The sequence below is a fragment of the Coregonus lavaretus genome, assembly GCF_964263955.1.
Source record: "Coregonus lavaretus genome assembly, chromosome: 39".
Classification (NCBI taxonomy): Eukaryota; Metazoa; Chordata; class Actinopteri; order Salmoniformes; family Salmonidae; genus Coregonus; species Coregonus lavaretus.
In genome coordinates this window covers 19,715,461-19,739,015 of record NC_140026.1, presented here as the reverse complement: position 1 = coordinate 19,739,015, position 23,555 = coordinate 19,715,461, and the positions used below count along the sequence as shown (strand labels likewise).

Below are 23,555 nucleotides of genomic sequence, written 5' to 3'. Positions count from 1 at the left end.
TCCCACCCAGTGACACGCATCTCACTTTTAGTCTTAAAATAATTATCGTGTGGCTTAAAACGCTGTGCATAAAAGTGTGATAATACACTTACACGTTTACAAGCATTTACGCTAAATTCTAAATCATTCCGATCAGTTGTGGGCGAGGATCGTTGATGATTTCCCACTGGGCACACACTGGTTGAATCAACGTTGTTTCCACGTCATTTCAATGAAGTTGCGTTGAACCAACGTGGAATAGACGTTGAATTGACGTCTGTGCCAAGTGGGTTGTTTGCACTTGGGTGGTATGTCTATGGAACAGGCTTGTCTGCGGTGTGAAACAAAACACGCTGCGCATAACCTAAGTTAAAAATAGCCGTTTTAACATTTCGTCACCATTTCTATATTTGTGTATTGTTAAGACAAGCTGCAACGGGTCCGTCCCATCACACAATGCCTCTTCTATTCAACTCCCAAGTTCAGGCTTGGAGTTGGAGCAACTATATATATCCATTATACAGTAGGCCTATAGCTTAATGCGTTAATTTTGTTCACGCCTGTGGAAGCGCACACCCGTTCAGAAATAGCTAATCATTTTAGATGCTTTATGCTTCCAGTGGCGAGGAGTTAGAATGTCTGTAGTGCCGGCGTGTCCAATGGCATCCGAAGTGACAGTCCGGAGTGCCACTGTTGGCCAGAGGCGCAGCGCACAGCAATACCTCCACTAGGATCCTGTGGTTGATTCTCTGGACATCAGGGAGTGAAGAAGGGAATCCTGGGGACCTCTACCTCTATTGTTTCTTTTCTATCCCATGCCAAATGTAAAATAGCCAGCATAAAAGGCGTGCGTAATGCAATGGAAACACTGGACGCTTCCGACAAAAATCTAATTTACCCAAAGTCCACCGACGTGTTAAAAAAGCGCATGCCAGATAGCAAGGATACTACTGGGACGCAAGACAAATCGAAGTACGTTGAACTGAATGATTTACTTGACATAGATACAGACGACACAAAAACTGGCACCGGTGAGGGGAGCCAAATGGCGATTGACGAGGGCAACGGGGGCTCGAGAGCAGAAGAGAAAACTTCTGGAGACGGAGACCTGATGAGTAAGGTGACTGATCACATCAACGGCGACAAATTAAAGGAGGATATTAACACAAAAGAGTGTGCCAAGGGTTATCTATCAGGGTTTCTTGGAATTGCCTGCTTCTCTGAGGTTCCTAACCTGAATGAAAACATTATGGACTGTCCCGAATCACTTGGATACGTTGGTAATAGGGAGGTCACTGCAGAATGCACACCGGATATTTTACCCCCCAAAACGGAGGCATTTGAGGACGTAGAAAATACGCCAACTGACAATGAAGATTTACGATACAATGACATGTTAAGCGGGCAAAGTGAATCGGATGATGATGTGAGCTTGGTGCTGACCGGTGATTGTGACGATTGCGTGCCTTGCAGTACCGAGGAGGATGAGTCTCATTATATAACCACGCACGAGATCCAGCTCTCGGAGCTTTCGGATCACGATGTCGATAATGATATCGGACAGGGGTGGGATGATAACCAGGTCTACTCTTTTGTCGATTATGCTGCTTTTGACGGCGATGGAACGATTGCTGGAAGAAAGGAGAGGGTGAAAAGCAATCAGGGTCAGGCTAATAGCGGAGCGGCAGTCAGCACTAAGCTGGAAAGTGATCTCGGGGACCGGGACAAGTGCGCCATCTCAAATGAAAGTCTGTCAAAGAACCAAAATAATGTTATAGGGCAGATCCACCTGTCAATCAAAACGACTTCCCGAGCTATAAATGAGCCTAGCAACGTCCAAGAAAATGAAAATATTCTTTATCATGCCAAGCACGCCGGAGACATGAGTCGCTATGTTTTTAGAGGAGCTGGTGATGCAAATACGGAGAATTTCTGTGATAGTGCTAAGTGTTTCATTGCAGCCCCCGGACGCTTGCACTTTGGCAAGAAATTAAAAGGGAAAGATGTTAACGACTATTCCAGCGGTGCGTCCAGCGCCGTCAGTGAACTTGACGAGGCGGATAAGGAAGTGCGCAACTTGACTGCCAGAGCGTTCAAGAGTTTAGCATACCCATATTTTGATGCCATCAATTTCAGTACCTCCAGCGAGTCCTCCGCCTCCGAGCTGGGGGTGAAAAGGTGGTCAACTTTTGTTGACCTTAAATATGGCAACATGAACATGTCTCAGGGATGCGAACCAAATAGAGGGTCTAATAAAAGTTCTACGTCATCCTCTGAAATTGCTAAGAATAAAGACAATAAAGGATATAAGGGTTTGGCGTTGGCTAATACTAAACCGCCCCCGAACAAGCTATTTGCTTTGAATGGTGCCGTTTCTGGTCCCTATAACGCATCTTCTGCAGCAAAGAAACTTGAGTTTATGGGAAAATTTGGGCAGGGTCACAGTGGGGTTATTACGCTCACAGAAACATTAAATATTCGTTGTAATGTCAAATCAGGGCTGCCTGGGAGCGAAAGGCGCACTAAATTTGCACAAAACGCAACAGGATCACGTTCCACAGATGAAGTTACCAGCACCTTGCCAAGCGGCCAGGGGAATGAGGCCAGCAAGCAACCCTGTAATGCAGAGGAAACCATGGAAGGCACACACAAGAAAGCAATATTCGCCTCGAGCCTTCTTAAAAATGTAATTTCTAAGAAAATGCAGTTTGAGCAAGAGCGCAAAATGGAGAGGGGGGAGATACGCGAGTCCTATCACGCGCCATCTCACTGCCTTCTCCAACAACAGCCCGAAATTGCGCACATGGAAAGGGAGAGGGCTACGCCGAAGGAGTCCAAGGATTTCCAAAGGCAAAGCCCGAAATACTCAGAGGCGAGTTCTGACTTAACTATTGTTTGTGTCGATGAATTAGGGGACTTAGTGGACACCAGCTCGTGCGATGCCAAGGACGACTGTCGGAGACAAGACACTTTAACTCTTACACCAGAAACGAATTTAGCGTCGACAAATGAAGTAGGATTCGATACTAAAAAAGGAACATTCGAAGCGGCCAAAAACACACTGCTACGCAGCCAAAATAGCGCATTCAGATCCTGGAGGGACGGTGAGCTAGAGTTTCAAAAGGAACATAAAAACGATAAAACTCCGGAGGGGAAACCGTCTTCGTCCAACGACAACCAGAGGGAAACGGACTTGTACACCGATTCAGGAAACAGTAAGCTAACCAAAATGTCACATTTGTTTGTGCCAAGTATCGAACTACTGTCCAATGACAGAGAAGTTTCAAAACAGCTGCGGACTATGAATTATTCAACCCGCGCGCCCGCAGATCAAGGAGAGGGAGGAGGTATGAAGTTACGCGCCAACAACACCCTATATGTCGCAGATCCTAGGAGTGTGGTAACATCCAAATCACCGGAAATTAAAATCAGTTTACGGAGTGTAAAAGAAAACAAAAGCGACCCGTTCAACGTTGCAAAGCTGGTTCCTTCCAAAATAGGCTGCAACTCAGTCAACCTGATAAAGGCAGGCGACGAGTCCAGATGTCAAGCGCTTGCCGCGGCGTTGAAGGGTGAGTCCTCCGAAAAAGTACCACACTTCACGGTCAGAGACATACGGGACCACAGGGGCAAGCTGCAAACACCTATACATCAAGTTAGAGACGTGCGTAAATTGGTTAAAAGTTCTTATCACTTTGTGTCTTTGGATAATAACGCCGCCGCCGGCGACCTTCACTCAGATCAAAAGCTTTTTAAACAGGGGTCTTATCGAAACCCTGCGTCGCTTTCCCCCATAGTAATAAAGTGTCAGTCTGTGAATACCAATACCAATGGGAATGGGAAGCAATCTGGAAATCTAATTGAGAATTCTAAACCTGGGCTCAACGAGGATTCATTTGAAGTTGACAGGTCATCACCCCAGCAAGAGGGCGCCAAAAGCGGCATCCACCGACCGACATGGAGAGAACCATTAGGCAATACAAAACAACTGAAAGGTGATTCTTCTGAAGGCCCCATTGGACTTGTAATTGAAACCAGAACAGCTTCAAGAAGACAGGAGAAAACACCTGACATCGGTGACAAGACAAAACCTGAGTGTAAAATGTCCAACCTGGGTGCCTTCGAGAAATTACAGGCTGCAGTCAAAACCATGGAGCAGTTGTATGTTTTTGATAGAAATGAGTGGAAGAGGAAATCCGAGCCACACTCCATATTATCAGACAGTCATGTGCTCTCTCTCATATCCAGCGAAGAGCATGGGCCAGAGGAGGAGGGAGTGAATGTGGCCAATGCCATGGCCATGCCAACATTTAACATGGACAAGCTCATCCGGAGAGACTCGTACCCTAACTCTGACAAAACCCTGCCCGCGACGACTGCCTTGCCCAGCTGCGAAACGACACCACCCAAACGAGAGGAGAAAGAGCCCCCAAAGACGTTTCACATTCCCATCAGCCGGGATGTGCCCAAATCCCTGGCTCAGCAAGGTGGAACACCAATGGGTACCAATAATGTGTTTAACGTCAGCGCCATGGCTTCAGGAAACCCCACCACAAGTAACAATAACAAGGCATCATCACAGTCACATGCTGTATCACAATCACCTTACTGCAAAGGCTTCAGCCCAGTGTCTCCTAAACTTCCGGTGTCAGTGAAATTCTCCCAGCAGCTGAGAAAGGCGGAGGAGAGACAGAGGGAGAGACAGAGGGAGAGACAAAGGGAGAGGGCCAACAGTATGGATGCAGACATGCCCTTCCAGTTCAGCAGAGCCTCAGCCGAGCACGAAAACTACCTCACCATCCCCGTCAAGTCTCATGCCACCAGCGCCAAGCAAGCCGCTGCGTCCGCTGGCGGTGGATGCGAGAAGACAGCAATTTACACCTTCCCCGCCACGGGCACCAAGACGCAGACGGCCAGCCCACCTGGGTATTGCGGCGCCAGGAGGCAGGAAGAGACCCGACAGTCCCCACAGAAACGCTCCACCATCGTCATGGAGACGAGAGCCCAGGACACGCCAACTGCCACCATCTACCACATACCCATGGCTCAGAGCATGGCGTCCGCCCAACCACAGATGTACTGCTTCTCCCCAACCATGGCCCCACAAGCCATGCCCCAGGTCGACCACTACCAGCGCACCCAGAGAAAGATGCTCTTTGACCCCAGCACAGGGAACTACTACCTGGTGGACACCCCCGTCCAGCAAGCCACCCGCCGCCTCTTCGACCCCGAGACGGGCCAGTACGTGGACCTGCCCATGTCCCAGCAGCCCATGTCCCCCATGCCCATGTCCATGCCCCAAATGCCGCCCATGCCCATGCCCATGCCCATGTCCATGCCCATCTCACCCTTAGCCCTGAGCCCCGGCTCCTATGGCCCCACCTACATGATCTACCCAGGCTTCATGCCCGCCATGCCCGGCACGCCTACCCTGATCCCCACAAGAATGCAGTCGCAGCTCTCCATGCCGTCGGAGCAGGAAGACTCCGGAGATAAAGGTGGTTCCTCCCAGCCAGACTACATGGACATGGAGAGTCCCTACTACATGGCCACAGGGTCTGGGAAGTCTCCCCTGGCTGGAGGCTCCAGTATGGGCCAGGTCCAGCAGCAGGGCAGGCCGGGGGTCCAGGGCTTCTCCAATGGGAAGCAGCCGATGATCAGCATCACCTCCCAGCAGGGGCCACGCATCATCGCCCCTCCCTCCTTCGATGGGACCACCATGAGCTTTGTGGTGGAGCACAGGTAGACGGCAGGACCTGTCACATGATACGTAAGTTATTTTTTTTTAGTACTCTATCGTATACTATGGCTGCATTTAGACAGGCAGACCTTCTTATATTTTTTTCTTCTCACTAATCATCATAATTGACGGCATAATTATGACAGTATAATCACTTTCACACCAATGTATGTTTCTCTACACTATGATGGAGTAAAAAATCTTTGGATATTGTTCCAGGTGACTTTTGGTGTCAAGTCTTAGGCTATTTTAAGAGAGTGGGTGACATTTCAGTCCCAAAAACATGATAATGCTGTTTCAAATGTATAAGTCGGGATCATAGAATAGAAGAACATCATAACTACAAAAATATGTGTCTAGGTGAGACGTCTTGTACAAACCAGTTCCAGTGTAAAAACGCCCTAACAGTGCAAGAGGTACAGTATTTTCCCAAGTGGGACCCCTTAGGACCAGTTAATTAACATATAATTACTGCAGCTAATAACATGTGAGACAGGGACAGAAGGTGTGGCAGGTGACCTGAAGCCCTGTGTTTATGAGCCTGTTGGCATTCTGCAACAGTTCTTTATTCCAGTAAAGGGAATGAATAGGTGGTAACCCACTCCTGAGTAACGCAACTCTAGCATGCACAACCTTTAGACCTTTAACCTCTCTCCAGACCAGGTATCAAAACAGCTCTGTTTAAAACAAGTGACATTAACAACCTGCTATTTTTAAGCATCCTGGGCACAACATCACTCATTGGCTCCTTTGGCTTTGACATCCACTGAAGATACAGTGTAACCTAGGTATTCACTTCCCCCATAGCCTCCTGTTTGGGATGAAGGATACAGTTCTATTCAGCTAAGGTACGCCTCTCTTGCAGTGTTTCTCAACTCCAGTCCTAGGTTGCACATTCGTATTCCATCCCTGTACAAGCACGCCTGATTCAACCACTGAACTAAACACTAAGCCCTTGATATGTTGAATCAGGTGTGCTTAAACTTGACTGGAACAAAATGTGCAACCTTGGGAGTGGGATGTTCGAGGGCCAGTTTGAGGAACACGGTTTACCCACATCTCAAAGTATACTATCTGCTTCCAGTAACATAATTATGTATCATATTAAAGCTATCAAGGATGATCTCAAGGATAGGAGACCTGGGCTGATCCAGAGTGGCTTTGGTTGGTGTTAGCTGGGGAAGAGGAAGAGGCGTGGCGAGGCCAGCATAGCTAGGGGAGCGGGGGAGGGAGGGAAAGGTCAGGGCGATGCAAGGCACTTATTGTGCTGATACAGGGGTAGGCCAGCTGCTGCTGGAAATCAAGGCTCTTGGCTGTGGCAACGCGGGGCTGCAACGGGGTCAACCTTTTTATAGGACACAGTCACGCAGAAGGGAAAGAGTGAGAAGGGGACCAGCATCTCCGGCACTCAGCCATTACATAAACAAATCATGGGCACATACAGTACCAGCAGAGACGCAAGCACAGCAGACAGTTCGATTGGGACTTCCCCTACCCAACTAAAAAGTTATATACCAAGGACACCACACAGTATGTGGACACCCCATCAAATTAGTGGATTTGGCTATTTCAGCCACACCCGTTGTTGACAGGTGTATGAAATGGAGCCCACAGCCATGCAATCTCTATAGACAAACATTGGCAGTAGAATGGCCCGTACTGAAGAGCTCAGTGACTTTTAACGTGGCACCATCATAGGATGCCACCTTTCCAACAAGTCAGTTCGTCAAATATCTGCCCTGCTAGAGCTGCCCCGGTCAACTGTAAGTGCTGTTTGTGAAGTGAAGTGGAAACGTCTAGGAGCAACAATGGCTCAGCCGCGAAGTGGTATGCCACACAAGCTCACAGAATGGGACCGCCAGGTGCTGAAGCGCGTAAAAATCGCCTGTCTGTGGTTGCAACACTCACTACGAGTTCCAAACTGCCTCTGGAAGCAATGTCAGCACAAGAACTGTTCGTCGAGAGCTTCATGAAATGGGTTTCCATGGCCGAGCAGCCGCAAATAAGCCTAAGATCACCATGCGCAATGCCAAGCGTCGGCTGGAGTGGTGTAAAGCTCGCCGCCATTGAACTCTGGAGCAGTGGAAACGTGTTCTCTGGAGTGGTGAATCACGCTTCACCATCTGGCAGTCTGACTGACAAACCTGGGTTTGGCGGATGCCAGGAGAACGCTACCTGTCCCAATGCATAGTGCTAACTGTAAAGTTTGGAGGAGGAGGAATAATGGTCTGGGGCTGTTTTTCATGGTTCGGGCTAGGCCCCTTAGTTCCATTGAATGGAAATTATAACACTACAGCATACAATGACATTCTAGGGGATTCTGAGCTTTCAACTTCATGGCAACAGTTTGGGGAAGCCCCTTTCCTGTTTCAGAATGACAATGCCCCTGTGCACAAAGCGAGGTCCATACAGAACCTGTCGAGATCGGTGTGGAAGAACTTGACTGGCCTGCACAGAGCCCTGACCTCAACCCCATCGAGCACCTTTGGGATGAATTGGAAAGCCGATTGCGAGCCAGGTCTAATCGCCTGACATCAGTGCCCGACCTCACTAATGCTCTTGTGGCTAAATGGAAGCAAGTCCCAGCAGCAATGTTCCAACATCTAGTGGAAATCCTTCCCAGCAGAGTGGAGGCTGTTGTAGGAGCAAAGGGGGGACCAACTCCATATTAATGCCCATGATTATGGAATTAGATGTTCGACGAGCATGTGTCCACATACACCTTGGTTATGGTTATAAAGCAAGGACTATTAACATTAATTGCAGAAAAATGTTATGTTGTAATTCCTGCAGTTCATTGTTTTTTGGGGGGGGAATACTTTACTTGAAGAATATTTATTTCTATACATGCCGCATTCATTTGTAGCAGTACATAAGCATGAATGTTATGAAGTCCTATGTAGGTACACTCTTAAAAAAAGGGTTCCAAAAGGGTTCTTCGGCTGTACCCATAGGAGAACCATTTTTGGTTCCAGGTAGAACCCTTTTTGGTTCCAGGTAGAACCCTTTTTGGTTTCAGGTAGAACCCTTTTGGGTTCCATGTAGAACCCACTGTGGAAAGGGTTTTACATGGAACCCAAAAGGATTCTACCTGGAACCAAAAAGGGTTCTTCAGAGTTCTCCTATGGGGACAGCCGAATAACCCTTTTAGGTTCTAGATAGTACCTTTTTTTCTTCAACTAAAGTATTACCATTTTATGTAGGAACCATGACAAGTTCCCATTTTTTAAATCCTAATCTCCCATTATCTTGTGTTCTGTTTCCCACACAGGAGTTACTTTTGACGTGTCCTGATGTGTTCTGGGCCCTCCAGTGCCACTAATCCTACCGTCTGGACTCCATGGTCATCATGGTCGTCATGGTCGTCATGGTCATCATGGTTCTTGGTCATCTCAACCGACAGGATTGTTATTGCCTCAGCCTTCAGAAGTAGGTTACCACTCTATCCCCCTTTCCTTTCTTAACAACTCTGTGTTCAATTTGGGAGTTTGGCTGAAATGTGTAATTGTTGAAAAAAATATCCACTGGTTAATATAGTTTTTTACCTTGTGCTGTATATTTTATTTACATGTTTGATTTTGTGTCATTTGTGATTTCATAGTGCAATACTCATGCAATGCAATATAACATGCAATTGTTCTCGCAGGCATTGTCATGATAATCAATTTAATCTGGACATTGAATTAATAATAGTAATCATGTATTTTCAGATGAGAAAAGCATGATTAGCCTCCAAATCCATTAATGTGGGACCCCCAGCATTGCACATCTTTGTTATAGCCCTGCATTAACACACCTGTGTCAACTAATCAAGAGTTGAGGAGTTAAATCAGGTGTGCAAGTGCTGGGCTAAAAATAAGCGCTCCCTGAGCGGTCCCTAGGAATGGATTGGGAAACATGGTTGTAGACATTTTCCTGGTCGCATTCTCCACACTAGAGGTCTATGTTCTAAAATGCACAACTTCCGGGAGGGTGCAGGTTGTCCCATTTATTTATTTAGCAAGTACATGAGGCATGACAGCACACTTGGACAGGACACTTGGACTAAGTCCCCAGAGGAACGGGAGAGGGCTTATATCTCTCTTTGTGTCTTTCTTGACCTTGATCTGAACCTGCACATGGCTCCCTCCCTTCTCTCTGTTACGGTGCCGCCTGCTGTTTGCTATCTCCCTGTTGGTGAGTTCAGTTCAGTACAGTATGATCTTGTATTGTTTTAATTGTTAAAAAAAAAACAGTATATTGCCAACAATATTAGCACTAAAAACAATTATTGTGGACATTCTATTTCCTTTCTGAACCTTGCTATTATTTTACTATTGGAAATGAATGAGCGATTGTCTTGAATACAAATAATGCAAAATGTGGTTTGGTTTGATATACTTCTACTGAAATTGGTATGTTGTTGCCTGTTTATTTTGGGTATGGTTATTACTGCAATGTCATTAAGTGTTGACAATTTTGCCCTGTCACATTGAAGTGCTCTTAATGCAGGTAGCAAGCACTATGACTAAGAGGTGCATGTTCAGACATTACAAAAGATTTCATAAAAACACAACTGAAGGTTTGCAGTGAGGAAAGTATCAGCTATTGTTGATGTTTTTATAGGAACAGGGATACAGCAATCTCCCATTTATGAGTTGAAGTGTGTTTTGGACAAGCTGATGGGGCTTTCACTGTATTTAAAAAGATATATTTTCTTTCCAGACCCCTGTACAGTATGTGCAAACACTTTGCTGTTTTATATTGATGTGTACAGCAAACCACATGCTTTCAGAACTGCTGGCCAGTCCATCCATCTCCCTTCATGAGTATGTTTTGGGATTGCTGTTTGATATTTTAAAAGGTCTAAAAATAAACAGAAATAGCTGCTTAGCAAAGAGCAATTTCTCAAGAAAGAATTTTGCAAGGACTGTCTGGGAGTGGTCTGAGTGGGGAGGGGAACATTGAAAACTAGCTGTTATTGGCAGAGAGGTTTGGAACTCTCTTTCTTATTGGTCTATTAACAAATGTACCGTCTGGTGATGTCACCAGGCAGGCCAAAATTCCATCCCACCAAAACAGGCAAAACATTTCAGGCGGTCTTTTCAAACAGCTTTTACACTAAAATAGCATTATCATCATTTTCACAATTTCACAGTATTATTCCAACCTAGTGTGGAAGTATATATAGAAATATATATAAAACACAGGGAAATATTTACTACACTGGGCCTTTAAAGTAACTGTCCAGTGAAAATCTAATTTTTAAAAGTTATTAACCATATTTTGTTGTTGACTCATCCTATACTCGTATTTGTGGCCAAAGCTGCAATTGGAGAAAAAAAACACTTTAAAAAACCCACTTTAAACTTATATCTCAAACAGACCGTTTAAAAAATGCTTGCTATTTCCTGAGGAGGATGAGCTGGCCAATCTGCGTTCTACTCGCATTAATATTTGTTATGACCGGTATACGCCCACACCATTCTGTTGATGGGGTACGCCCACACCATTCTAACACAGAAAAACATACTTAATTACAATTTTTTGGAAGGAAAACTATTTCACTCATATTGTAATTAATAATAGGTAATATTTCATAAAAATCTGGAAACACTGGACAGTTACTTTAATGCAGGATAACACACTTACACAATTTACTTTAATCATTTTACCTGTCTTCATGAATCAAACAGGTCTTTGTGAAAAAAAATATTTGCAGCAGTGGAATGTTTCAGGGTTGGCTAGGGATGGAATTTCTGTAATCCACTACATTACAAGTATTCCTGCATAAAAATGTTGTAACAACCTTTTGGAGGTGTCATTGTGAAAGGTGTGTACTAAATATTTGACAGAAGGACTAAAGAATGCTGTGAGGGTATGAGCAAGTTTAAAAAGAATGGTTGGAAGGAGGAAGAGAAACTGAGTGAAAAAAAGCATATGTATTTTAAATATTGAGGTCTCTCCTTACCCCCGACAATATGGATGGACCTAACATTAGGAGGAAAAGAAAATATAGATATTTTGTGAAACAGCAAAGGAATTGAATAGGGCCACAGGAAGTGTAGAAAACTAGCAGTTGAAGAAAACAAACACAAGGACTTCTTTAAGGTGTAAAATATATTGCTACTGCGAATGAATGTGTTTTTGCAAGCAAATGTACATTTTGAGAGTTGTTTAATAAATTTGAAATACTTTTCCAGAACTTTGTCTCCTTTTCTTATTTATTTGATACCAGTGGTGGAAAAAGTACCCAATTGTCATACTTGATTAAAAGTAAAGATACCTTAATAGAAAATGACTCAAGTAAAAGTGAAAGTCACCCCAAGTATTTGGTTTTAAATTTACTTAAGTATCAAAAGTAAAAGTTCCTTATATTAAGCAAACCAGACAGCACCATTTTCTTGTTTTTGAAATTTACGGATAGCCAGGGGCACACTCCAGCACTCAGACATAATTTAAGTTGTAAAGTAAAGTACAGATACCCCAAAAAAACAGTAAGTACAGTGGGGAAAAAAAGTATTTAGTCAGCCACCAATTGTGCAAGTTCTCCCACTTAAAAAGATGAGAGAGGCCTGTAATTTTCATCATAGGTACACGTCAACTATGACAGACAAATTGAGATTTTTTTTCTTCCGAAAATCACATTGTAGGATTTTTAATGAATTTATTTGCAAATTATGGTGGAAAATAAGTATTTGGTCACCTACAAACAAGCAAGATTTCTGGCTCTCACAGACCTGTAACTTCTTCTTTAAGAGGCTCCTCTGTCCTCCACTCGTTACCTGTATTTATGGCACCTGTTTGAACTTGTTATCAGTATAAAAGACACCTGTCCACAACCTCAAACAGTCACACTCCAAACTCCACTATGGCCAAGACCAAAGAGCTGTCAAAGGACACCAGAAACAAAATTGTAGACCTGCACCAGGCTGGGAAGACTGAATCTGCAATAGGTAAGCAGCTTGGTTTGAAGAAATCAACTGTGGGAGCAATTATTAGGAAATGGAAGACATACAAGACCACTGATAATCTCCCTCGATCTGGGGCTCCACGCAAGATCTCACCCCGTGGGGTCAAAATGATCACAAGAACGGTGAGCAAAAATCCCAGAACCACACGGGGGGACCTAGTGAATGACCTGCAGAGAGCTGGGACCAAAGTAACAAAGCCTACCATCAGTAACACACTACGCCGCCAGGGACTCAAATCCTGCAGTGCCAGACGTGTCCCCCTGCTTAAGCCAGTACATGTCCAGGCCCATCTGAAGTTTGCTAGAGTGCATTTGGATGATCCAGAAGAGGATTGGGAGAATGTCATATGGTCAGATGAAACCAAAATAGAACTTTTTGGTAAAAACTCAACTCGTCGTGTTTGGAGGACAAAGAATGCTGAGTTGCATCCAAAGAACACCATACCTACTGTGAAGCATGGGGGTGGAAACATCATGCTTTGGGGCTGTTTTTCTGCAAAGGGACCAGGACGACTGATCCGTGTAAAGGAAAGAATGAATGGGGCCATGTATCGTGAGATTTTGAGTGAAAACCTCCTTCCATCAGCAAGGGCATTGAAGATTAAACGTGGCTGGGTCTTTCAGCATGACAATGATCCCAAACACACCGCCCGGGCAACGAAGGAGTGGCTTCGTAAGAAGCATTTCAAGGTCCTGGAGTGGCCTAGCCAGTCTCCAGATCTCAACCCCATAGACAATCTTTGGAGGGAGTTGAAAGTCTGTGTTGCCCAGCGACAGCCCCAAAACATCACTGCTCTAGAGGAGATCTGCATGGAGGAATGGGCCAAAATACCAGCAACAGTGTGTGAAAACGTTGTGAAGACTTACAGAAAACGTTTGATCTGTGTCATTGCCAACAAAGGGTATATAACAAAGTATTGAGAAACTTTTGTTATTGACCAAATACTTATTTTCCACCATAACTTTCAAATAAATTCATTAAAAATCCTACAATGTGATTTTCTGGATTTTTTCTCATTTTGTCTGTCATAGTTGACGTGTACCTATGATAAAAATTACAGGCCTCTCTCATCTTTTTAAGTGGGAGAACTTGCACAATTGGTGGCTGACTAAATACTTTTTTTCCCCACTGTAGCACTTCAAAGTATTTTTACTTAATTAATTTACACCACTGTTTGATACTGTATGTTATATTACATTTATTCATTGATATGAAGTGAACAGAACACAGGTGAAATATATTCAATTTTAAATAGAATAAATTGTATTTTCTTTATCACCCAAAGAAACAAAGCTGCTGCTTCCATTTACAGTATGCTGCTGCTTCCGTACCCTTTGAACTTTTAAAAGAAGGTGGAAAAGGTGAAGTTCTATACTTAGACCTCAGTAAATGGTGAGCTGAGAGTATTTGTTCCTGTTATTCAGATGTCCTTATGTGTTCTGGAAAGCCATTCACGAGAGAGTGAGTCAAGATCCAATAATGGGTGACTGATGAGGTGGACCTTGAACTTTAAGTGAAAGAGCTATGCCATCATCATGTTAATCTGTGTATCTAGGTGTTTATTTAGAAAGATGATACCCTTTCTGGATTCATTTCAAAAGGCCACTAAAGCTAACAAGTTCACACTAGTGGTCCTGTGTGGCTTAGTTGGTACGAATGTGGCACTAGCAATGCCAGGTTTGAGGGTTTGATTCCCGCTGGGGTCACACATACAGTACTAAAATCAGGGCCGGCTTGCCCTATATGCGGACCACAAACTACGCATAGGGCTCCTGATGGCCACAGATAGAGCCGGCCTTTACTAAAATGTATGCACTCAAGTCCCAAAACTTGATGGCATATATGGCATATATTATTAAGACTGGAAAAAACCCCACAGAGCTTGCACTTACTCAAAGTGCACTTATCAGGAGTCGACTGTATATAATTACTTCACACAAAATTAAATCATGAATGAGCAGCATTCAAACACAGTGAATAAGAAATGCTTTTGGACAAATGGAAGGAGAGTATTTTCTGGAAAGTATATTTTTTATGTATCAACAACATAAGTCAGACCATTCTCTCACTACCCTGAGAGACATTCCAAAACAAACCAGGAATTCCTGTTTCTAAAACTGTGAAAACAACAGACTTTGAACAGCAGACCTGTGAGTTTCCTACAATAATCTGCACTGTTGAATCATTATATCATCATTAAATCAAATCAAACTTTATTTACATAGAACGTTTTACAAAAGTAAATGCATTACACATCTATTTATCTAAAACCCACCGCAAGAATGATTCAGAGTTGCTTTGCTTTCCTAATAGTGTTGTCTACATCTTTCCTTTTTATTCCCAATCCTCTGACAGAAGATCATTTTGTTGTAACTTTCTTTCTTCTTTCTTTGTGGATGTCATGCTTCAGCAGAGGAGCCTTCTGTTTGAATCCTGTACCACAGACCGAGCAGCCATACTCTCCTGTGTGGGTCCGGATATGTTCAGCTAGGTGTCCCTTCTCATAGAAGCAATTCCCTCGGTCACCACAGCTAAATGGTTTTACTCCTGTGTGAGTCAGTATATTTTACTCCTGTGTGAATCCAGGCTCTGTCGTAGCCGGCCGTGACCGGGAGACCCATGGGGCGGCGCACAATTGGCCCAGCGTCGTCCAGGGTAGGGGAGGGAATGGCCGGCAGGGATGTAGCTCAGTTGGTAGAGCATGGCGTTTGCAATGCCAGGGTTCTGGGTTCGATTCCCATGGGGGGCCAGTATGAAAAATAAAATAAAAAGATAATGTAAGTCGTTCTGGATAAGAGCGTCTGCTAAATGACTAAAAATGTAAATGTAAAAATGTATGTTTCCTTAAGTCCCTCTTCTGAATTAAGCTTTTCCCGTAGTGTCACTCCTTGGCCTTGAGAGGCCTGTTGTCTTTAGTTGGTTTGGTCAGGGCGTGAGTTTCTATGTTATAGATTATATGTTTATGTTTTAGTTAGTCTATTTCTATGTTGCAGTGCTAGGTTGTGTTTCTAGGTTTGGCCGGGTGTGATTCCCAATCAGAGACAGCTGTCGCTCGTTGTCTCTGATTGGGGATCATACTTAAGTAGCCCATTGCCTACTGTGTATTGTGGGATCTTGTTCCTGTTAGGCTGGTATGGTTATAGCCTTTTGGACTTCACGTTACGTTGTGTCTTGTTTTGTTGAATGTTTATTTCATTAATAAACATGTACACTTTTCACGCTGCACCTTGGTCCGACCCGTCTCTCAACGTTCGTGACACGTAGCCATCACAGCTAAACGGTTTCTCTCTTGTGTAAGTCAGTTTATGCATGGTTAGGTTAGACTTCACATTTAAGCTTTTGCCACAGCTAAATGGTTTCTCTCCCGTGTGAATCCTTAAATGTTGGGTTAGGGTATGCTTGCGATTGAAACTTTTTCCACAGTCTCTACAACTAAATGGATTCTCTCCTGTGTGAGTCAGTATATTGTCCCTTAGGTTGCGCTTCTGAATATAGCTTTTCCCGCAGTCCCCACAGCTAAATGGTTTCTCTCCAGTGTGATCCTTCATGTGCTTGGTCAGATGTATTTTGAGTTTAAAGGTCTTGCCACAAACAGGGCAGATGCAGAGTTTCTCCACGAGAGAGTCTGACATGGGCCTTCAGTTGACAGGTGGAGTTATTTGCAGAAGAGGTATTTGCTGGGTCTGTTCTTGGCGAGAGTCAAATGCCTTTGTAGGTCAGCTTTCAAGTCCTACTTGGTCATTGCATACGGCTGAGCTGTGGCTGGCGGTATTGTTATGATTACCTGGAGGGTTACAGGGAATGCCAAGACCCTTTAGATGGGTCACAATGTCAAAAGGTTTGAGCTCCACTGGCTTAGAGTCACTCTCTGTTCTCGACAGTTTGAGTTTGGGGAGAGTCAAGGACTGAAGTGGGTCCTCCTGATCACATTCACGTTTCACACAGGAAGGAGTGAATATGAAGTCTTTGACATCAGCCTCCAGGTGTTGAAGCTGCTTTTCCTCCTGACTGGTCCTGGGTTCTTCCTGTTCCTCTTTAATCTGTGTGGGCTCTGGTCCCTCCTGCCCCAGACTAGTCCACTTCTGCTTACAGTGCTGCTGCTCAGGGGGAACCTCCTCTTCAGAAACAGGGAAAGAGAGCTGCAGGGAGTCTGGAGGGAAGTAGAGGAGGAGCAGAGATTATCTATAGGGCGATTACATACTAGGAAGGCCCAATTTTTTGGGGGTGGTATCTCAGATATTTCTGGCAATTCTCACATATACACAAAACATTTTGAACACCTGCTCTTTTCATGACATAGACGGACAAGCTGAATCCAGGTGAAGGCTATGATCCCTTATGTCACTTGTTAATTCCACTTCAATCATGAAGGGGAGGAGACAGGTTAAATAATGATTTTAAAGCATTGAGACAATTGAGACATGGTCATGGATTGTGTATGTGTTCCATTCAGGAAGTGAATGGGCAAGACAAAAAATGTAAGTGCCTTTGAACGGGGTATGGTAGTAGGTGCCATACGCACCGGTTTGTGTCAAGAACTGCAATGCTGCTAGGTTTTTCACACTCAACAGTTTCCTATGTATATCAAGAATCGTCCACCACCCAAAGGACATCCAACCAACTTGACACAACTGTGGGAAGCATTGTAGTCGACATGGGCCAGCGTCCCTGTGGGAATGTTCCTGGGTGGCCAAGTTACAGCTGTCAGTCTTCTTGGGTATGTCTCTAAGAGCTTTGCACACCTGTATTGTGCAATATTTGCCCATTATTCTTTTCAAAATTCTTCAAGTTCTGTCAAGGTGTTGGGTGTCATGCTAGACAGCAATTTTGAGCTTGATGCTCCTTTACAATAAATATCAAGGGTCTTGTTCAGGTGATATGATGATTGACTGCCATTTGACAAATACAAATATTCTATCCATTATAATGTCATCATGTAGACTAGCCTACCCGCACTGTATCTTCAAACTATTGGCTAGAGCACATGTGCCAAAACCAGAGTAGGCAGATTTGCTATTTAACGCAACCGTTTTTGTGAAAAAAAACATCGGTATAGTTGAAAATGCGATGGAAACACATTGAACATTCAATTTTTATTCGGTACATGAAAACTTCAGCGGAAATTAACATGTTGTGTGCACTACGTACGTCATCACGCATGGATTTTTATTCACACAAAAAAACACTGGTGAGAAAATGCTCATATTTTCTTTATGCAGATTTTAGAATATTCACATGAAAATCTGTCGCCAATTGGATGGAAACCTAGCTAATTAAAGCATTACCACTTGCTCTGTAATATGAGTAGTATTTTGATTTCAATAACAATTCTTACATTTATGATTACTGAAAAACATAAACATCAATATTGAAAATACCATTTTTGATTTGTCACATTTTTCAATATATTGTAGAACATAATACATCTCTGCTACTTTTCGAATCATGATCCAATTTGTAAGCATTTCCAACAGAGTGAATGTGAAAATGGATTCAAAGTGGTCACCCTCTGCTGGGGATTTGCAAGATGTGTAATAATACAAGTAAAATGAGATCTGTGATTGGTTCAGGGGAGAACGATTGCCCCCTCCTATTGCCCCCTCCACGAAGTTCAAAGCGGACCGCGGTACTGCAGGCATTGTTTGCAGAAAACAGGATCCCCCATTATAGTGAATGGGGAAAAGGTATTTGTGGTGAACCTTCTTGTAAATACTTTTTTTTCCCGAAGACAATCATGGTATCAATAATTGCTTCTATTACACCAGATGTATGTCCTTGAACCAATTTTTTTTTTTTTTGATCGTACACGGAATAAGTTTTAAAGATAATGTAGTAGCTAATGGCAGCCTGCAGTACCCTGGCTGGCCTTCAACTTTAGATACTCAATAAGAGGGGGCAGCGCTGAGCTAGCCTGCAACGTCACTTCCTGGAGTAGCTCAAACTGCGCATATTATGTCTCCATGGCTGCATTTACCCTAACCCAATTCTGATATTGTTTTGCTCTGAAAAAGATCTGATGTGATTGGTCAAAAGACCAATTAGTGGAAAAAATACGAGAATTGGGCTGCCTGTGTAAACGCAGCCCATGAGACGCCATCTCAGAGATACTTTTAAAATGGGAAACTCCATTGGAATCAAATATTTTCTGAAATGTGAGATAATTGGCTTGTTCTCTGTAATATCGTATAGCTTGGGAATCGTGATGTACTTTCGAGGAAAACAGGCACATTTCTCGACTCATACCCTGACTTTGAGAAGGGATAGCATGACGATTAGCTTAGCAACTGCGTGATGCAGCATGACCATGTAAACGCGATTGGTCGACAGTCTGCTGGGTGGGGAGTTATACATTACTCCATTCATTGCCCAATGGAATTAACATCTCCTCCTTTCTTTAATATCTCTGGCCATCTTAACCCGTCTTCCTTGGCTTTAAATGCTCTATTGAGTCTTCACATAGGGCTACTGAGTGGCGCAGCGGTCTAAGGCACTGCATCTCAGTGCTAGAGGTGTCACTACAGACCCTGGTTTGATTCCAGGCTGTCTCACAATTGGGCCGTGATTGGGAGTCCCATAGGGCGGCGCACAATTGGCCCAGCTTCGTCCTGGGTAGGCCGTCGTTGTAAATAACAATTTGTTCTTAACTGACTTGCCTAATATAATAGGAATGAATCACATGATCAATGGCTTTGTCCATTAATAACCATGGATTGGTTACATTGCCTGCTAGGCCAATTTCTCTGTATAAAATGGGCCATAACTTTAAAACAAGCAGAGATCACACTCTGGAACTTCGATATGCCCGTAGAGTATATTATGCTCAAATATATATTGAACAATTTGCCAAATCTAAAATGTTTATATCATTCAATATTTATAAACTTAAGTATCAAAATACTACTCAAATAACAGAGCAAGCGGTAAAGCTTCGTATGACACCAATTTTGGCTTTGTAGCACCTACAGATGAAACATTAAGGAGTCTTAAAGGAGGCCTGGGTAAGGCCAAAATGTCACAAATGTTCCATATTCAATTAATTATTTCTCAATTATGCTTTAAGATACAAATGTCACAATACCTCATAATGTCAAAGTGGAATTATGTTTTTGGAAATTGTCTTGAGTCAATAAGTTTGAAATTCACTGCTCGACTGAGGGACCTTACAGATAATTGTATGTGTGGGTACAGAGATGAGGTGTTCATTGAAAAATCATATTAAACACTATTATTTGCTTAACAAGTCACATAATAAGTTGCATGGACTCACTATGTGTGCAATAATTGTGTTTAATATGATTTTGAGTACCACCTGCAACTGTTTAACTCCTAATCGAGTCCGAAAAAAGTGTCTCCAAGAAAAGGTTGGGTGAAAAATCTCCTGCTAGCGAAATGCCTTCTGGAACATGTGAACTATCATGTGCCTTAATAACAAACTTGTATTCCATTTGCATTGCTAGTTACAGCCTAATGTTAGCTAGCTAACATTGAACCTAGTTGGTTAGCTTTAGCTACCTGCAGATTCATACTATGACAATGTTTGTATTGGTAGTAGTATGAGTTGGAATTATTCCAGTTAATTGTTTAGCTAGCTAGCTAGCTACATGTCTAAACAAAAGACCACTTCGCCACATGTGTCTGGGGGTGATTACATGTGTACATGTCTAGACAATAGTGACCCATCCACTTAGCTAGATGTGGCTGGGGGGTGGTTATAGCATTTCTTTCACATGACCCATCAATTTAGACACTAATCCGGATGCTTATAAGAAATCCCGCTACGCCCTCCAACGAACCATCATACAGGCAAAGGGTCAATACAGGACCAAGATCGAATCCAGCTCTGACGCTCGTCAGATATGGCAGGGCTTGCAAACTATCACGGATTACAAAGGGAAAACCAGCCGCGAGCTGTCCAGTGACGCAAGCCTACCAGACAAGCTAAATACCAGACAAGCTAGCAACACTGAACTATGCATGAGAGCACCAGCTGTTCCAGACGATGTAAGACTTTTAAACAGGTTAGCATTCACAAGGCCAGATGGATTACCAGGATGCATACTCAGATTCTGCGCTGACCAGCTGGCAAGTGTATTCACTGACATTTTCAACCTCTCCCTGACCCAGTATTCAGACCCCTTGACTTTTTCCACATTTTGTTACGTTACAGCCTTATTCTAAAATTGATTAAATTGTTTTTTCCCCACATCAATCTACACACAATACCCCATAATGACAAAGCAAAAACAGGTTTTTACAAACTTTTGCTAATAAAATAAAAATAAAATACAAAAAACGGAAATATCACATTTACATAAGTATTCAGACCCTTTACTCAGTACTTTGTTGAAGCACCTTTGGCAGTGATTACAGCATCAAGTCTTCTTGGGTATGACGCTACAAGCTTGGCACACCTGTATTTGGGGAGTTTCTCCCATTCTTCTCTGCAGAACCTCTTAAGCTCTGTCAGGTTGGATGGGGAGCATTGCTGCACAGCTATTTTCAGGTCTCTCCAGAGATGTTCTATCGGGTTCAAGTCCGGGCTATGGCTGGGCCACTCAAGGACATTCAGAGACTTGTCCCGAAGCCACTCCTGCGTTGTCTTGGCTGTGTGCTTAGGGTCGTTGTCCTGTTGGAAGGTGAACCTTCGCCCCAGGTTGAGGTCCTGAGCGCTCTGGAGCAGGTTTTCATCAAGGACCTCTCTGTACTTTGCTCCGTTCATCTTTGCCTCGATCATGACTAGTCTCCCAGTCCCTGCCGCTGAAAAACATCCCCACAGCATGATGCTGCCACCACCATGCTTCACCGTAGGGATGGTGCAGGTTTCCTACAGACATGACGCTTGGCATTCAGGCCAAAGAGTTCAATCTTGGTTTCATCAGACCATAGAATCTTGTTTCTCATGGTCTGAGAGTCTTTAGGTGCCTTTTGGCCAGCTCCAAGCGGGCTGTCATGTGCCTTTTACTGAGGAATGGCTTCCGTCTGGCCACTCTACCATAAAGGCCTGATTGGTGGAGTACTGCAGAGATGGTTGTCCTTCTGGAAGGTTCTCCCATCTCCACAGAGGAACTCTGGAGCTCTTTCAGAGTGACCATCAGTTTCTTGGTCACCTCCCTGACCAAGGCCCTTCTCCCCCAATTGCTCAGTTTGGCTGGGTGGCCAGCTCCAGGAAGAGCCTTGGTGGTTCCAAACTTCTTCCATTTAAGAATGGCCACTGTGTTCTTGGGGATCTTCAATGCGGCAGACATTTTTTGTTTTGGTACCCTTCCCCAGATCTGTGCGTCTGTGCTCAATTTCGTGTCTCATAGCGAAGGGTCTGAATACTTATATAAATTAGGTATTTCTGTTTTTAATTTTTAATTAATTTGCTAACATTTCTAAAAATCTGTTTTCGCTTTGTCATTATGGGGTATTGTGTGTAGATTGCTGATTTATTTATTTTTTAATCCATTTTAGAATAAGGCTGTAACGTAACAAAATGTGGAAAAAGTCAAGGGGTCTGAATACTTTCCGAAGGCACTGTACTTACATAATTCAATCAGACCACCATAGTCCCTGTGCCCAAGACCGCCAAGGTAACCTGTCTGAATGACTATCACCAAGTAGCACTCATATCTGTAGCCATGGAATGCTTTGAAAGGTCATGGCTCACATCAACACCATCATCCCAGACAACCTGGACCCACTCCAATTCGCATACTGCCCCAACAGATCCACAGATGACACAGACGACTGCCCTTTCCCACCTGGACAAAAGGAACACCTACATGAGAATGCTGTTCATTGACTACAGCTCAGCGTTCAACACCATTCTGCCCTCCAAGCTCATCACTAAGCTAAGGACCCTGGGATTAAACACCTCCCTCTGCAACTGTATCCTGCACTTCCTGACGGGCCGTCGCCAGGTGGTAAAGTTAGGCAACAACACTTCCGAGGTCAGAGAACTGGGATTGTGGTGCCAGGACAACAATCTCTCTTTCAACATCAGCAAGACAAAGGATCTGATCGTGGACTGCTGGAAACGGAGGGCCGAGCATGCCCCCTGTAAGAAAGTCTGTCCTGCTCCTCTCCTACCAAACTTCCCCTCACAGTCCCTTCAGTTTCCCTTAAGTCCTGTTAGTTTGGCTGCTCAGCCGACTTCAGTCATCCCTCACCCATCATAGCCCTACCATTCCCAACCAATCAGAGCGCTTGGAAATGCACATCTGGACACTGCACCTGTCCACTCAGGTCAGAGTGTTATCGTCGTCCGAAGGGAGAAGACGCACATTTCTGAGGACTTTTTATTGTCGACAGTAACACGAATGTCTGAATGTTGTGCGTGCATCGAAATGTAAGTTGCAGGGGGGTTTTATTGTGGGGTTTACATGCTGTGTAATAATAGGTAATTACTTAATGTGACTTTGATAAGTTTCAGCCATATGACCTACTGTATGGATGTTACTATTCTTTCATGTTAGAGTTGCCAATACTGCTTTGCGTATTGTTTATCGTATGTAGTATTATTGGTTCACCACATTGGACCAGAAAGACGCATACTTTCATATCCCCATTCTACCAGCACACAGAAAATACCTGAGATTTAACTTCGAAAAACGTGTTTTTCAGTTGCGCGTTCTACCCTTCAGCCATTCGCCTGCCCCTCGCAATTTCACAAAGTGCATAAGGGCAGCGCTAGCCCCCATTCGCCAAGCAGGAGTCAGGGTCCTGAACTACTTAGACGATTGGCTATTATGTGCAGGGTCACAAAGCCAAGCTTTGGCACACACATCCATGTACTCACATTACCTCTCTGAGTTGGGACTAACAATTGACTTGGAAAATAATTATCTGTTTCCCACTCAGTGTGTGGGCTATACACTGGACACTCAAATCATGCGAGCAAC

The 23,555-nt window shown here is 43.9% G+C and overlaps 1 protein-coding gene across 1 annotated transcript; it reads left to right on the top strand.

Moving 5' to 3' along the window:
- Nucleotides 1-838: 838 nt before the first annotated feature.
- On the top strand, nt 839-5,725 carry cUnh4orf54 (chromosome Un C4orf54 homolog; the record flags this gene model as incomplete). The annotated part of the gene is made up of 1 exon (XM_084155926.1): nt 839-5,725. One exon carries the CDS (start codon nt 839-841, stop codon nt 5,723-5,725), a length of 4,887 nt encoding a protein of 1,628 aa, XP_084012052.1.
- Between the last annotated feature and the right edge of the window lie 17,830 nt (nt 5,726-23,555).